The 15,019-nt window shown below is 46.8% G+C and overlaps 1 protein-coding gene across 1 annotated transcript in view; it reads right to left on the reverse strand.

Annotated features, from left to right (window-relative positions):
• The window catches only part of LOC130490938 (zinc finger matrin-type protein 1-like), a 46,610-nt gene extending 32,380 nt beyond the window's left edge, over positions 1-14,230 (reverse strand). The window contains exon 1 of the mRNA XM_056864740.1: positions 14,143-14,230. Coding sequence (XP_056720718.1) covers positions 14,143-14,230 — 88 coding nt within the window. The remainder of the gene's footprint in view (positions 1-14,142) is intronic.
• Positions 14,231-15,019: the final 789 nt, after the last annotated feature.

The raw sequence follows: 15,019 nt of genomic DNA on the forward strand, positions 1-15,019 counted from the left end.
CAGAGAGGGAAAGAGAAAAGCCTTCCCCCCCCCACACACACCCGCCAGCCCCAGGCTTCATGCCCTCCCTGCCCCAGAGTCCACAAAAGGCCCACAAGCCTGATAGGCTCCTGCGCGCATGCTCTGCCGCCAGGAGCTGCAGGCCTCTTACCCCCTCCTCTTGCTGCTCAACAGCCCACAGGCAGCAAGAGGGGCTTACAGTGTGCAGTGGCATTCCTGCACGCTGCGGCTATAAGGGGCAACTTTGGGGGAAGCGTCCCTCCCCCTCCTCTCACCAATCAACAGCCGTCAGTTGGCGAGAGGAGGTCCAAAGGGCGCCGCAGCACCCCTGCAAGCCGTGGCCCCAGGAACACCCTCAGGGAGGGCCGCCCTATGCTGCGCCTCCACGGCGGGGCCCCAGAGCTCCCGAGGGCCACAAAAAATGTCCTTGGGGGCCACATATGGCCCCCAGGCCTGAGGTTCCCCATCCCTGTTGTAGGGAGAGTGTTAGGAAAGCTAAAGCTCAGTATGAAATTAGGCTAGCGAGAGATGCTAAATGCAACAAAAAAGGGTTCTTTTCCAATGTACAGAGTAGAACAAGGACAAGATAAGCCCATTGGGTGGACCGGAAAGTGAAACTGTAACAGGAGATGAAGAGAGGGCAGAACTCCTCAATTCCTACTTTTCCTCAGTCTTTTCTCATGAGGGAAGTGGTGCTCAACATGGCATAAACAGAACATGTGATGAGGGAAGGGATTTGCAGCCTAGAATTGGCATTGGGGTAGTGCACAAACACCTGGTTTCTTTAAATGAAACAAAATCCTCTGGGCCAGATGAATTGCACCCAAGGGTACTCAAAGAACTTGCAGATGTAATTTCAGAACCTCTGTCCATTATTTTTGAAAAGTCTTGGCAAACAGGAGAGGTGCCAGAACATTGGAGGCGGGCAAATGTTGTCCCCATTTTCAAGAAGGGGAAAAAGGAGGATCCGGGTAACTACCGACCCATCAGCTTGACTTCTATACCAGGAAAAGTGTTCGAACAAATCATCAAACAGTCAGTCCTTGAGCATTTAGAAAGGATGGATCTGGTCACTAAGAGCCAGCATGGGTTTCTCAAGAATAAGTCATGTCAGACTAATCTTATCTCCTTTTTTGAGAAAGTTACTAACTTACTAGATCAGGGGAATGCTGTAGACATAGTTTATCTAGATTTCAGTAAGGCTTTTGATAAGGTTCCACATAGTATTCCAGTTGACAAATTGGGAAAATGTGGGTTAGATCTTATTATTGTTAGATGGATCTAACAGCGATTGAGAGTATATATACTCAACAAACAGCTAGACTTTTGATTAATGGGGTATTATCACCGCAATTAGAAATTCAAAAGGGCACCAGACAGGGATATCCTCTTTCACCTTTATTGTTTACTTTAGTTTGAGAAGTTTTACTTAGACAAGATGATACTATTGTAGGTATAAGAATTGGGAGAAATCATTATAAGATTAAAGCATATGCGGATGACTTAGTGTGTATTCTGACTAATCCTAATTGTCAAATGGAAAAATGGAATAATATTGTAGAGGTCTATGGAAAGCTTGCAGGATTCAAAATAAACAGGGGCAAAACGAAAATTTTGGTAAAAAATATGACTCTATCACAACAAGCAGATTTAACTAGTATTGAATCTAAAGTTATCTAGGAATACGGTTAACCTCAAATAATCTTAATTTATTTCAGAATAATTATGTAAAAATCTGGCAACAAATTGTTAAGGATCTTAAGCATTGGGAAAAGATACCGTTGTCATTATGGGGACGGATTTCAGTAATTAAAATGATGGTATTACCAAAGATGTTTTTTTTATTTCAGAATCTGCCGATTATAAAAGAAGTAAATATTTTTAAAGTTTGGAAGAGGGTAATTGTGAATTTTTTATGGGGTAAAGAGAGACATAGGATAGCTTATCACAATTTAATCCAATTAAAAGAAACTGGAGGCTTGGGTCTTCCAGATTTAAAAATGTATTATGAAGCAGCCTGTTTTGGTTGGTTAAGGAATTGGATATTATTAGAGAATCCCAGATTGCTTGAAATGGAAGGATTTAATATAAGATTTGGTTGGCATGCATATTTATGGTATGATAAAGATAAAGTAAATAGAGATTTTAATTCTCATGTTTTAGGAATAGTTTATTACAGATTTGGAAAAGGTATAAAAGATGTTGGGAAACCAAAACCCCAGGGTGGATTAATCCTATTTATGAAAAGGGGAACCCAGCTTAATTTGGATATAGGTAGTTACAGGGATATTATTCAGGATAGTGGTGACTCTTGGACTCTTAGAACAAGAGAAGAATTTAAGATTGGAGATTGGTTTATGTATTATAAATTAAAGGACATATTTCATAAAGATAAATTAATAGGGTTTTAATAGAAATAAATCTAAATTGGAATTAATATTAAATATGGGAAATAAAGGTCAGATAGCGAGGATATATAAACTCTTAATTGAAACAAATTTAGAGCAAGAAAGGATTAAATCAGTAATGATAAAATGGATGAGAGATTTGGGTTATAATATTAATCTTGAGGTTTGGGAGAAATTATGGAAAACAATTTAGATTTACAATTACTAATGAAATAAGAGAGACTTTATATAAGATGTTTTATAGATGGTATATTATACCAGTGATGGTTAGTAAATTTAAAGAAGGAAATACTGATTTATGCTGGAAATGTGGATTGGAAAAAGGAACCTTTATGCATGCCTGGTGAGTTTGTAAAAAAATTAAAATTTTTGGAGAAAGATAGTAAGGGAGACTAACAATTTGATTAATATTAAAATAAAAATTGATCCAGCTTTTTGTTTATTAGGCATCCCTAAAGATAATATGAACAGAAATGATAGAGTTATATGTCAATATAGTTTTGCAGCGGCAAGGATTATTACTGCAAAATCCTAGAAGCTAGTAAATAGACCTCTAATTAAGGACTGGAGAGAAAAGTTATGGTTATATATGTGGATGGCTAAAATAACAGATTCCCTTCATGGGAAGGATGTGGAAGAATTTAAAATGATGTGGTCAAAAGCCTTCGCATATTGGGACAAGCTGGCAAAAATGAATGTTACTAATATAGTGAACAAGTTGTAGATTTAATTTATGGTAGTCTTGATTATTGTTAAAATATTGTATTAATAAACTGCTTAGACACTTCTCCGGAAATCGAACACGGTGGTGGGAGGGATTAAGGGCACATTGGTGGAGGGTGGTGGGAAAGGGTAGAACAAATGTAATAAGACTGTAAAGAATGTATTTTGGTTTTTTTAATTTTTTTACATATATGTCATTCTTATTACATAGCTTTCTATATTGTTATACTTTTTTTCTTTTTTCTGTTTGTATTTTTTTTGTTGGAAAATATAATAAAAATATTAAAAAAAAACCTGGGAAAATGTGGTTTAGATCCTATTATTGTTAGGTGGATCTGCAACTGGTTGACAGATCGTACCCAAAGAGTGCTAGTTAATGGTTCCTCATCCACTTGGAGAGAAGTGACTAGTGGAGTTCCTCAGGGATCTGTGCTGGGCCCTGTGTTGTTCAACATCTTTATAAATGATTTGGATGAAGGAATAGAGGGGATACTTATTAAAATTGCAGATGATACTAAATTGGGAGAGGTAGCAAATACGGTAGAAGACAGAGCCAAGATGCAGGATGATCTTGACAGGCTGGAGAAGTGGGCTAGAACTAATAAAATGCACTTCAACAAAGACAAATGTAAAGTTCTGCATTTCGGTAGGAAAAATTAAATGCAAAATTATAGGATGGGGGAGACTTGTCTGAGCAGTAGTGTGTGTGAAAAGGATCTTGGGGTCTTAGTAGACCAAACACTGAACATGAGTCAGCAGTGTGATGCGGTAGCTAAAAAGGCAAATGCAGTCTTGGGCTGCATCAACAGTAGTATCCAGATCACGCAAAGTGATGCTATCGCTTTACTCTGCTCTGGTTAGATCTCAACTAGAATACTGTGTTCAGTTTTGGGCACCACCATTTAAGAAAGATGTAGACAAGCTGGAACGTGTCCAGAGGAGGGCAACAAAGATGGTGAGGGGTCTGGAGACTAAGTCCTATGAGGAAAGGTTGAAGGAGCTGGGTATGTTTAGCCTGAAGAGGAGAAGACTGAGAGGGGATATGATAACCATGTTCAAGTACTTGAAGGGCTGTCATATTGAGGATGGTGCCAAGTTATTTTCTGTTGCCCAAGGTCGGACCAGAACCAACAGGTTGAAATTAAATCAAAAGAGTTTCAGTCTAGACATTAGGAAGAATTTAGAGCGGTTCCTCAATGGAACAGGCTTCCTCGGGAGGCGGTAAGCTCTCCTTCCCTGGAGGTTTTTAAGAAGAGGTTAGATGGCCATCTGTCAGCAATGCTGATTCTGTGACCTTAGGCAGATGATGAGAGGGAGGGCATCTTGGGCATCTACTGGTCACTAGGTGTGGGGGGGAGGTAGTTGTGAATTTCCTGCATTGTGCAGGGGGTTCGACTTGATGACCCTGGTGGTCCCTTCCAACTCTATGATTTGCCTAAGGTCATAGAATCAGCATTGCTGACAGACAGCCATCTAGCCTCTGCTTAAAAACCTCCAGGGAAGGAGAGCTTACCACCTCCTGAGGAAGCCTGTTCCACTGAGGAACTGCTCGGTTAGAAAATTCTTCCTAATATCTAGTTGGAAACTCTTTTGATTTAATTTCAACTCGGTTGTGGTCCAACCTTCTGGGGCAACAGAAAACAACTCAGCACCATCCTCTCTATGACAGCCCTTCAAGTACTTGAAGATGGTTATCATATCTCCTCTCAGTCTTCTGCTCTTCAGGCTGAACATACCCAGCTCCTTCAACCTTTCCTCATAGGACTTGGTCTCCAGACCCCTCACCATCTTTGTTGCCCTCCTCTGAGCAACAGAGGATCAGAATTACTTCTGATTTTCCTTACTCCTCTGGGTCACATTCTTCCATGCACCCCCCTCCTGTGATGGTTGCACCTCCATTTGTTGAGATTCCTTTCTCTCCTCCTCCTGTTGCCCCCTAAAGAGTGCTTCATGCGTTCTATCCATGAACTCTTCACCATCCTTTATAAAATGGAGCGTGGACAAGTGTGCCTCAAGTCCCTGTGTCTTCTCCTCCAGCAGGGCTACCAACTTACACTTGCTGCAAGTGTAATTACTGTTACCCTCAGGTAAGAATACAAACATGCCACAGACATTGCATGTTACTGCCTCAGCTCTCCCACGAACCCCGCTGCTGTGACCCATTGCTGAAGTGGTTCAGTTTCTTTCCTGCATTTCCCTGATAGCTCCCCTGACAAACTGCCTCTCAAGACTCCCTGCGTGAAGAAGCAAAAACACTCAACACTAGGGTTGGCAGGTCCCTCTTCGCCACCGGTGGGAGGTTTTTGGGGCAGAGCCTGAGGAGGGTGGGGTTTGGGGAGGGGAGGGACTTCAATGCCATAGAGTCCAATTGCCAAAGCAGCCATTTTCTCCAGGGGAACTGCTTCAGATGGGAGCCAGACAAAAGTTAGGCTAGTGACTGGCTGAGGAGAGAATGAGAAATGGAAAGGTAAGAGGATATGTGGGTTGCCAGGAAAAGGCGCAGGGGAAATAATGTAGGGAGGGGGATACAGGCAGAAATGATGTGCCCCCCTCCCCCACAAGTCCTTGAGGATCCTCCACAATGTAAGTGGGCTTGGCCCAGCAGCCAGAACTGCTCAACTGGACCACAGTTTTCCCAGGTAGAGGCTGCTGGGAGGGGGGAGCTGAAGACAGAGGGGCAGACATGGGTAGAATGGCTGTTGGGTGGAATGAAAGATGGAAGCAGGAAGGGAGGCTATGGGGGCTTTCAGGGTAGGCTAGAGGAAATAGTGAGGGAGGGGAAATGAGACCCCCCCCCTTTAAGTGCCTTGTGGGTTCCTACTTGTACTGTGAAATATTAAACTTCTTTAGGCCTTAGATTAAAATTAATGCAAAAAAGATTATTCTCTGCAATTATTGGACATCCAGTAGATTTCTTACATTGGGGTTATCAAACTGCCGCTTTGGCTAGAAATTTATAGGAACTAGAACAGGGGTGGGGAACGTCAGGCCAGGGGGCCATTTAAGGCCCGCGAAATCATTTGGTCTGGCCCTTCGTGGGTCCTGGCAGATCTCTAGCTCAGAAGGATCTAAGACTGGCGATCCGCCCCCCCCCCCCCCCCCGTGGACAGGAATAGCCTCTATTCAAGGCAGACGTGAGTTTGTTTTGCCAAGAAAAGGAACCTTTTCCCCCCCTTGCAGAAGAGTCATTAGCTATGGAGCTGCTAGGACCGCCCAAGAAACTGTATTAACCCTTTCCCACCCGGGCCGTGGAGAAACGTATTCCCTCTGTACTACAAGAGGGCTGGGGGCAAAAGTGGCGACAATGGAGGGGTTAAAGGGGGCAGGGCCAGAATGTGCGGGGGGGGGGCAAGTTCTTAGCCAGTGTGTCCTCATGTCACCCCTGCAGGCGGAGGTAGCAGGAGCCGGCTGTAGAATGTGGCCCAGACCATGTGGAGCAGGAGCAACTCCGGCGTGTGGCTGGATGGCTATGCCCGGTTGGTGCAACAGACCATCCTGTGCCACCAGGTGGGCGAGTGCGCCACCGGTTAGATGCCTGCCTGCTTGCCCGCACCGTGGGTGTGTGTCATCTGGGACAGCTGCCTGCTTGGGGCTTGGTTGGCTAATTTTTAAGTTGATAATTTTGTATGGCCCGCGAATGATGTTATATATATCCAAATGGCCCTTGGCGGAAAAAAGGTTCCCCACCCCTGAACTAGAATGTTTACTGTATCTTTATCTGCAGTACATTACTTCTTCCAGGAACCCCTCAAAAGGACAGTGTGGAACTTACAATCTTTGGAAATAGCTACATGAATTAACACTTAAAAATGGAAAATAATCACTATGCATTTTTATATTAACATGTGTGTGCATTATGTTGTTAACAGTATGGGGTTAGCTGGTCGCTTCAGGACTGAGAGGAATTTTTTTGGGATTAGAGGTCGTGAAGGAATCCTTCTTTGCCTCCTTCTCAGTTATCAAGCGTCTTTAATTAGACCGGCTTAGAGCAGACTAATAAGACCTGCCTGAGGGGGCAGGTACAAAGCTGGAAGTCGCTGCCAGCCATGTTCAGAAACAAGTTTTAAAAGAAATAATAGAACTTAAAAATATGACTTGGGCAGGACAACCTGGCGAGCACCTTGAGGCATCTATGGATGGAGTTCACTTAAATCAGGCAAAAAAAGAGAGAACACACACCAACATACCCATGGCAGCCAAATACAGTACTTGTATAAAACCGTACCCAACAATTCAGAAAATTCAACACCCTGTAAAATCAACAAAGTGTAACTTTAGAGGAACAATTTCTATGGCAGCTGATTTCAGAGAGCAAAGAGATGCTGGAAAAGGACATCTTTACACCTGCTTTCTAAATACTGCCCTCTGCACCTGCCCTCTGTACCTTAGCTGGCAATCCCTTGGAAAGAGAGGGCAGAGCTGCCGATCAGGTTGTAAATCCTGAGTCTGGCAGGCACTCCTCCCCAGAAGAGGGCACATTTATTTGTTTGATTTATATCCCACCCCTCCCCTGCAATGCTGGGCCCGGGGCAGCTCACAACATTGCACCACATTAAAACATACATTTCCAATTAAAAATTCCAACATCTTAAAAGTTCTAACAGCTCTCTGAATCATTCCAGTGGTGGGCGAGTAAGAATAGAACAATCCCAGCAAGGAGGGGTCAAGGCTAGGGTAAACACAATTGATAATATAGCCAAAAAGCGGTACAGGGGAGGTAAAGGAAAGGGGAAGGGAGGGGGTGGGAGGCCAGCTAAGATGGAAACGGTTGCTGCCCTCAGCCATAGGCCTGGTGGGACATCTCAGCCTTGTAGGCCCTGTGGAATCGCATCAGATCCTGCAGGGCCCTGGCCTCCTGAGAGAGAGAGTTCCACCAGGCCAAGGCCAGTGCCGAGAAGGCTCTGGTCGAGGATAGCCAGACACTCTTTGGGCTGGGGACCACCAGTAAGTTGTTTCCCATTGAACGTAATGTTCTCTGGGGGTATATCGGGAGAGACGGTACCATAAGTACGATGGCCCCAAACGGTTAAGTCAGACCATTAATGTCAGCATCAAAACCTTGAACTTGATCCGGTATTCAACTGAGGGCCAGTGCAGCTGATGTAGCACAGATGTAATGTGTGCTTTCCACGGGGTCCCTCTAAGGACCCAAGCCACCACATTCTGGACCAGTTGGGAATTTCCGGGTCAGCCAAGCGAGTTACAGTAGTCTAACCTGGAGGCGACCGTTGCATGGGTCACTGTGGCAAGGTCAGGCCAAGACAGGTAGACACCAGCTGCTTAGCTTGGAGGAGATGGGGAAAAGCTGATCTAGCACACCTGTGACCTGCGCCTCCATAAAAAGGAAGCATCCAGGATCACACCCAAACTCTTTGACGGTTGACGTTGGTGTTAAAGCCACATCAAGGGCTGGGAGTTGGCAACTCAGTCCCTGGTCGTCTCGACCCACCCATAGGACCTCAGTCATCAATGGATTTAACTTCACCTGGCCAATATATATGGGGTGGCATCCAGCCAGCCGCCCATCAATAGATACAGCTGGGTGCCACCTGCGTACTGGTGACAATCCAGCCCGAAACTCCAGACTAGTTGGGTGAGGGGGTGCATATAGATGTTTAATAACATTGCGATGCTGATCTCAGCTGGCAGGAAGGCCTCAAGCGGTCCAAGTATGTGGGTCCCAGGTTGCAAATGGCTTATATTGCCATTCACAATATAGTGGAGGAGCCAGTGTGGTGTAGTGGTAAAGAGCAGTGGTTTGGAGTGATGGACTCTAATGTGGATAACAGGGTTTGATTCCCCACACCTCCACATGAGCGGCGGACGCTAATCTGGTGAACCGGGTTGGTTTCCCCACTCCTACACATGAAGCCAGCTGGGTGACCTTGGGCTCTTGGGGAGCGGAAGGGAAGGTGAACGTAAGCTGGTTTGATTCTTCCTTAAGTGGTAGAGAAAGTCAGCATACGAAAACCATCTCTTTGGTCATTTATGCATGGGAGTTTTACACCTGAGGTTCGTTGTTTGCTGGACCAACACTTTCCTGTTGCAAATCTATGAATCAGCCGTCTCCAAGCTCAAACCAAGTAGTATTTGAGTCCCTGTCCCTTGAAATGCTGCTTTGTAGTGCTTACTGTGAGAGAAGAGACACCCCCCCCACAGAAGCCCAAATGTCATGTTAAAAAGCATTTTAAAACCATAACGGAGCTCTCTAAAAGGAACTGGGGGGGGGGGAGAGAAACCCAAGCCTCATTTTAAAAATCCTTTATTCTGCTCAGAAAGAACTCTGAGAAAGCAGGAAGCATTTGAATCCCCGCCCCTTGGCATGCTGCTTTGTAATTGTCTGTAGTGCTTTCTGTGAGCGAAACGTCACTCTCCCCAAGCTTCCGTCTCCCGTGCTTTGCCTTATGCATGGTGATTTCACCTGGGCTGATCTCAGGGGTGATGGAAGAGTCGGGTTATTAGGACAGGAAGTCCCAGGATTTGCGAGGTCTGGCCGCAAGGTCATCTCTAATGGACGGAAAACTCATGCATAACCCCAAGGAACAACCGAGACAGACCGGGGGGGGAGGGGGAGGAGGAAGAGAAGAAGAAGAGTTGGTTTCTATATGTCAACTTTCTCTCCCACTTAAGAAATAATCAAACCGGCTTACAATCACCTTCCCTTCCCTCAACAGACACTCTGTGAGGTAGGTGGGGCTGAGAGCTCTAAGAGACCTGTGACTTGCCCAAGGTCACCCAGCTGGCTTCATGTGTAGTAGTGGGGAAACCAACCCGGTTCACCAGATTAGCATCTGCCACTCATCTGGAGGGGAATCACACCCGGTTCTCCTCCACTCCAAACCACTGCACCACGCTGGAAAGTACTCATGCATAAACGATCTTCTTCTTCTATGCTGGGAAGGCTGAGGCAGCCCAGCTAATTTTCTGCACTGCTGGTGGACATGCTCAAAAGTCAGTTTATTTTGGGACAAGATCTTGCAAAAGAACTAAGCACGCAATACAAAGTCCCTCATGATGCCTTGTCTTACTACAAAAAATTGATATGCAACAACTCTCTACCCAAAAAAGGGTATCCCTGCTATCCCTGACCTGGATGGCCCAGGCTAGCCTGATCTCATCAAATCTCAGAAGCTAAGCAAGGGTCAGCCCTGGTTAGTATTTGGATGGGAGACCATCAAGGAATACCAGGGTTGCTGTGCAGAGGAAGGCACTGGCAAACTACCTCTGTTAATCTCTTGCCATGAAAACCCCCAAAAGGGGTCGCCATAAGTTGGCTATGACTTGACGGAACTTTACACACATGCACACAGACAGCAAAATTGCTGATTGCCTCTTACTGGAAAAAAGCTAAGATGCCTTCCACTGGGCAGTGGTATGAGAAGGTGTTGAATCTTTAAATTTTAGATATCTACACAACTCAAAGTAACAAATAACTTATCTTACTCTACAAACTTTCTAAATAGATGGCTGCCTTTTCTAGAATATGTGGAGATGGGGCATCACAAAGTAAACGATGCCCACCAAACTATTTTATGATTTACATTTATTAAGTTCTGCTAAGTGAATACAACAAATGGTATGATTTCTGTAATAAGCACCATAATAGACCGTATTAGAACATATCTCAAATGAACAAGGATGTTTAACCTACTGCTGTTGTATTTTTATTTTGTTGTTGTTATTATAAACAAAAGTTAAAATAAAAAGTTATTTTAAAAATTCTAATAGATTTGTTTAAAAACAAACAAACAAACAAATCTTTTTTCATCTTCTCACTCCTCTTTAGGAATAAGCAGTTCATTTCAGGACAGGAAAAAGATGGAACTTTTATTATATTGACAGAATTGCACTGTACCATCTCTGCTTTTCTGCCACCTCAAATGAGATAAGACTATATACATCCAAAGAAACACTGTTAACTGTGGTTTGGGTTAAGAAAAACCAATTTTATTAATCTGTAGCTTATTAATCTATAACTTAGAAGCCATATGAAGACCTGGCTTTTAGCTGACCTCAGCTCCAATTAGGATCTTGACCCTAAAGGGCATAGGAGATGGCATTGCTAGGAGCTAGTCACCCAAAGCACATTAAGTACTCCAAATCATGTTCAGAGTAACAAGTTCAATAAACCTATATGCTTTACTGCTACGTGTGTGTGGTCTGAGACTGTCCTAAGTACATGGTTTGTGTTTTCCTATTACATTCTCTGGCTTTGCTTTGGTAAGCAGCAGGCAGAGGAGACCAAAAAATAAAGGGCTCAGAGGTAAGAGAAAATGAAAATTTTCTCACCACATTAACTACCAGTGCAAAAGTGTTTTTGTGAACTCTAAAAGGCTGTGCATAAGAATTAACTGTCAACTCACAAGCTGTGTCAATCCTTTTCCTTTCCTTTCCTTTTATCCCTTAGAAGCTCCTTGATCAATTGATCTTGAGCAGCATATATCTAGTGTTGGAGGGATATAAGGACTGAAACAAATCTTGCCACTGACTATGTAGCCTTGGGGTCCCTATCGCTTAGTAAAAAAGGCATTATGTCAGTCACAGAGGCATTGGATTTGTATATTAAAAGGGAGGAAATATAGTGCGATCGAAGTTCCTCGTAAAAGCGGCATTCCAAAAGGGCATGGGCTAATGAGTCAATAGAGCCAGAAGAGCAAGGGCAGATCCTGTCTGAGTATGGTATATTCAGAATTCTGCCCTGCATTACCATAGAAGGGTTAGCATTCAATCTAGCCAAGCAAAAAGCTCTACAGAGACGAGGAGTTGTTAGATAATATGTATAGGCAGGCAGACCACGTGGAGGGGGTACTCCGAAGAACTGGGATGAACAGACACGACGAGCACGAAAAGTAGTGCTGTTATAATCGAGCTCTTTAATGCGCTTTTTAATTTTGGCAAAAGCTTCAGTTTTCCCAAGATCTGATAACATATCCTGCGAGAAGCCCAACAATGCCAGTTTCTCATCATCAGCATGAGCAAGACTGAACATGTCTCACTGGAATACACAGGAAAAGGACCCTCTTTCCCCCGAGATTTAACAGTCATTAGCTATTCATCTGCCATTTCACACTTTTAAAGGAGGGGGGGGGGAGAGATAAAATTAATTTCTTCTTGACACAATAAAAAGTTGCCACGTCTGTCATGCAATTCACTGATCTACTTGATAGCAGATAACGCATTATCCGCTTCTCAGAAAGTGCCATTAGCTATTTTATCCAGGCAGTGATATTTATTTTGTGCAATATGATTTTGTGAACCTGCTAAAACAATGTGGGCTAGGCCACACCTGGAGTCCTGTGTGCAGTTCTAGAGGCCTCACTTCAAAAAGGATGTGGACAGAATGGAGTAGGTGCTGAGGAGAGCGACGAGGATGATCAGCAGCCTGGAGACCAAGCCCTACGAGGAAAGGCTGAGGGAGTTGGGAATGCTTAGTCTGGACAAGAGGAGGTTGAGGGGGGACACGATTGCTCTCTTTAAGTATTTGAAGGGCTATCTACTTAGAGGAGGGCAGGGAGCTGATCCTGTTGGCAGCAGAGGATAGGACTTGCAACAATGGGTTTAAATTACAGCTGGATATTAGGAAAAAAGTGTTTTACAGTGAGAGTTGTTCAGCAGTGGAACGGGCTATCTAAGGGAGGTGGTGAGCCTCCCCCTCACTGGCAGTCTTCAAGCAGAGGCTGGACAAACACTTGTCAGGGATGCTCTAGACTGATCCTGCATTAAGCAGGGGGTTGGACTAGATGGCCCGTACGGCCCCTTCCATCTCTATGATTCTACTTGATCGGAACAAAATGGGCATTTGCGGTCTTCTGCAAGAATGTTATTGTATCTCCCTTGTGCCTTGCCTGAGTCTAAGGCTTTAGACCTTGTCAGTGGGAAAGCGCATCTAAATTTATAGATTTGTAACCAGCGGAAATAGTCAGGCAAGGAAAAAGTACTGTTAAAGAGTATCTGGAAGAAGACCGTAAACACTAGGGGCCAATCCTCATTTAAGATCTTGCTCTATTGGGAGGGGAAATCTTTTGTTTAGCCTACTAGACCAGGTGGACATAGAGGTATCTGAGATTAACAACGGAAACATATCAGGAGTGCAGAAATTTAATGGCAGGTTGATATCTGATAGATTATAGGTTTGGGATCTCCAATTCTAATCGTAAAGTGGAGGAGGGGATATATCATGGAATACCCAGCAAATTTCTAAAAAAAATTAACTTGAAGAATACCAAGTTTTATATGACCAGTGTACCGAACTGGAGCAGCACCCCCCCACCCCCCCTGCCCCCCTGAGAAGGACCCGTTCCGACCTGAAGCTGCAGCACCAAACCAGAAGAGGAAAACGTGGATGTGCTTTCTTGTCAAATCCAAGCAAAAACCATGAACGGCTTTCGAGATGACGCGAATGGTTGAATGCCCGGGGCCCTGCTGCCAAGTGGGGGGAGGGGGGGAGGTGAGAGAGGTCCCCGTCCTGTGTCTCCCCCCCCCCCGAGTGCGGGGGGACGAGAAGGCCCCGCCTGCCACTCCCACCTCCCGAACTTGGGGCGCCTTCTCAGGTTTTGGCCTGCCTCGCGGGAGGGTTTTTCACCAGTCGGGAAATTCTGCTGCAATGGCGAAGGAGCCGCCGGGCGCGAGGCTGAAAACCAGGGGGGCGGGGGGGGGGAGTTTCCCCGGCACCTGCGCCTCCCCCCACCCCCCGCGCTCAGCCTCCAGCCCCCCACCCCCGGACGCCTCCCACTCCCACCGCCTAGAGGGAGGGAGGGAGGGCGGGTCCCCTGCGGAGAGAAGCCCCGCCCACAGTTCCTGGGGGCAGTGGGGGGTCCAGATTGGTGGGCGGAGCCAACTCGTCTGCCGGCGACGCCCCCTTCCCTCAGCAGCCCTCGGAGGGCCCCCCCTCCCTCCCGGCCGCCGCTCTCGCAGCAGGCCGAGGCGCCTGACGCAGCAGCGGGGGGGGGGAAGAAGCGTCGGGGGGGGGGTTGGTCGCCGCCGAGGACACCCCGCCCCCCCCCGCACTCACCTGCTCTCTGGCCGCGGGGCGCGGGCGGCCCCTCCCCGCCCCCCCTCCTCCTCTCCTGCCCCGGGGCGGCCTCGGCAGCCACCGCCATCGGCGCGCGCACCGCCTCCCCCCACCCCACCCCACCCCGCCCCCCGCGGGCCCAGCAGCCGAAGCCCCCTCAGCACAGGCCGCCGCCGCCGCCGCCGGGGGAGGGGAAGGGAGGGGAGGGAGGGGGGGCGGCTGCTGCGCCCCGGAAGGGGAGGAGGCGTGCGTGCGTGCGTGCGTGCGTGCGGGGGGCGGGGTCCCCTCTCTTCCCCGCCCACTGACGGCGCCGCTCGCTGTAGATCCCTGGGCCGGTGATTGGGCCGCCTCGGGGCCGATGGACAGATCCCCCGCCCAATCAAGAGGCCGGTCTTCTGTCTCCGCCCACCCTCCTCTGGCTCCCGCGTGGCTCTCGACCCCCCGGCCTCGGCCTCCATCGCCCCCCGCCCGGGGCCTGGCCGGGGGGTGTGTGTGTGTGTGGGGGGGGGGTGGTGCGCATCGGGGCCTCCCGCGGCTCCCAAGAGGAGACGGAGGAAAAGCGGGGGTGGGGGTGGGGGCGGGGGGGCTTGAGCGGTTCTCTTGGTCTCCGGTTGCAGTTTCACTCTCCTGCCCCTGCAGTGGGGCCTCCCGTGTTGTCTTCGGGCTCTTTCTCTTACTTTGAACATAACAAAACAACCCTTTTTTGTTGTTTTGAGCCTCTCTCGCTGGCCTAAGGTCACATTGAGACTTTTTGTTTACAGTCTTCCTTGGTCATGAGGCCCTCCTTCGATCTCCTAAACGAGTCTGTTTTAATTTCTTAAATCTTTAGAAAGCTGTTTCTGCAGCCCCCCTGCCTTCTTTAGCCGCCTCCCATTTT

This window comes from Euleptes europaea, chromosome 18 (genome assembly GCF_029931775.1).
Source record: "Euleptes europaea isolate rEulEur1 chromosome 18, rEulEur1.hap1, whole genome shotgun sequence".
Taxonomy (NCBI): Eukaryota; Metazoa; Chordata; class Lepidosauria; order Squamata; family Sphaerodactylidae; genus Euleptes; species Euleptes europaea.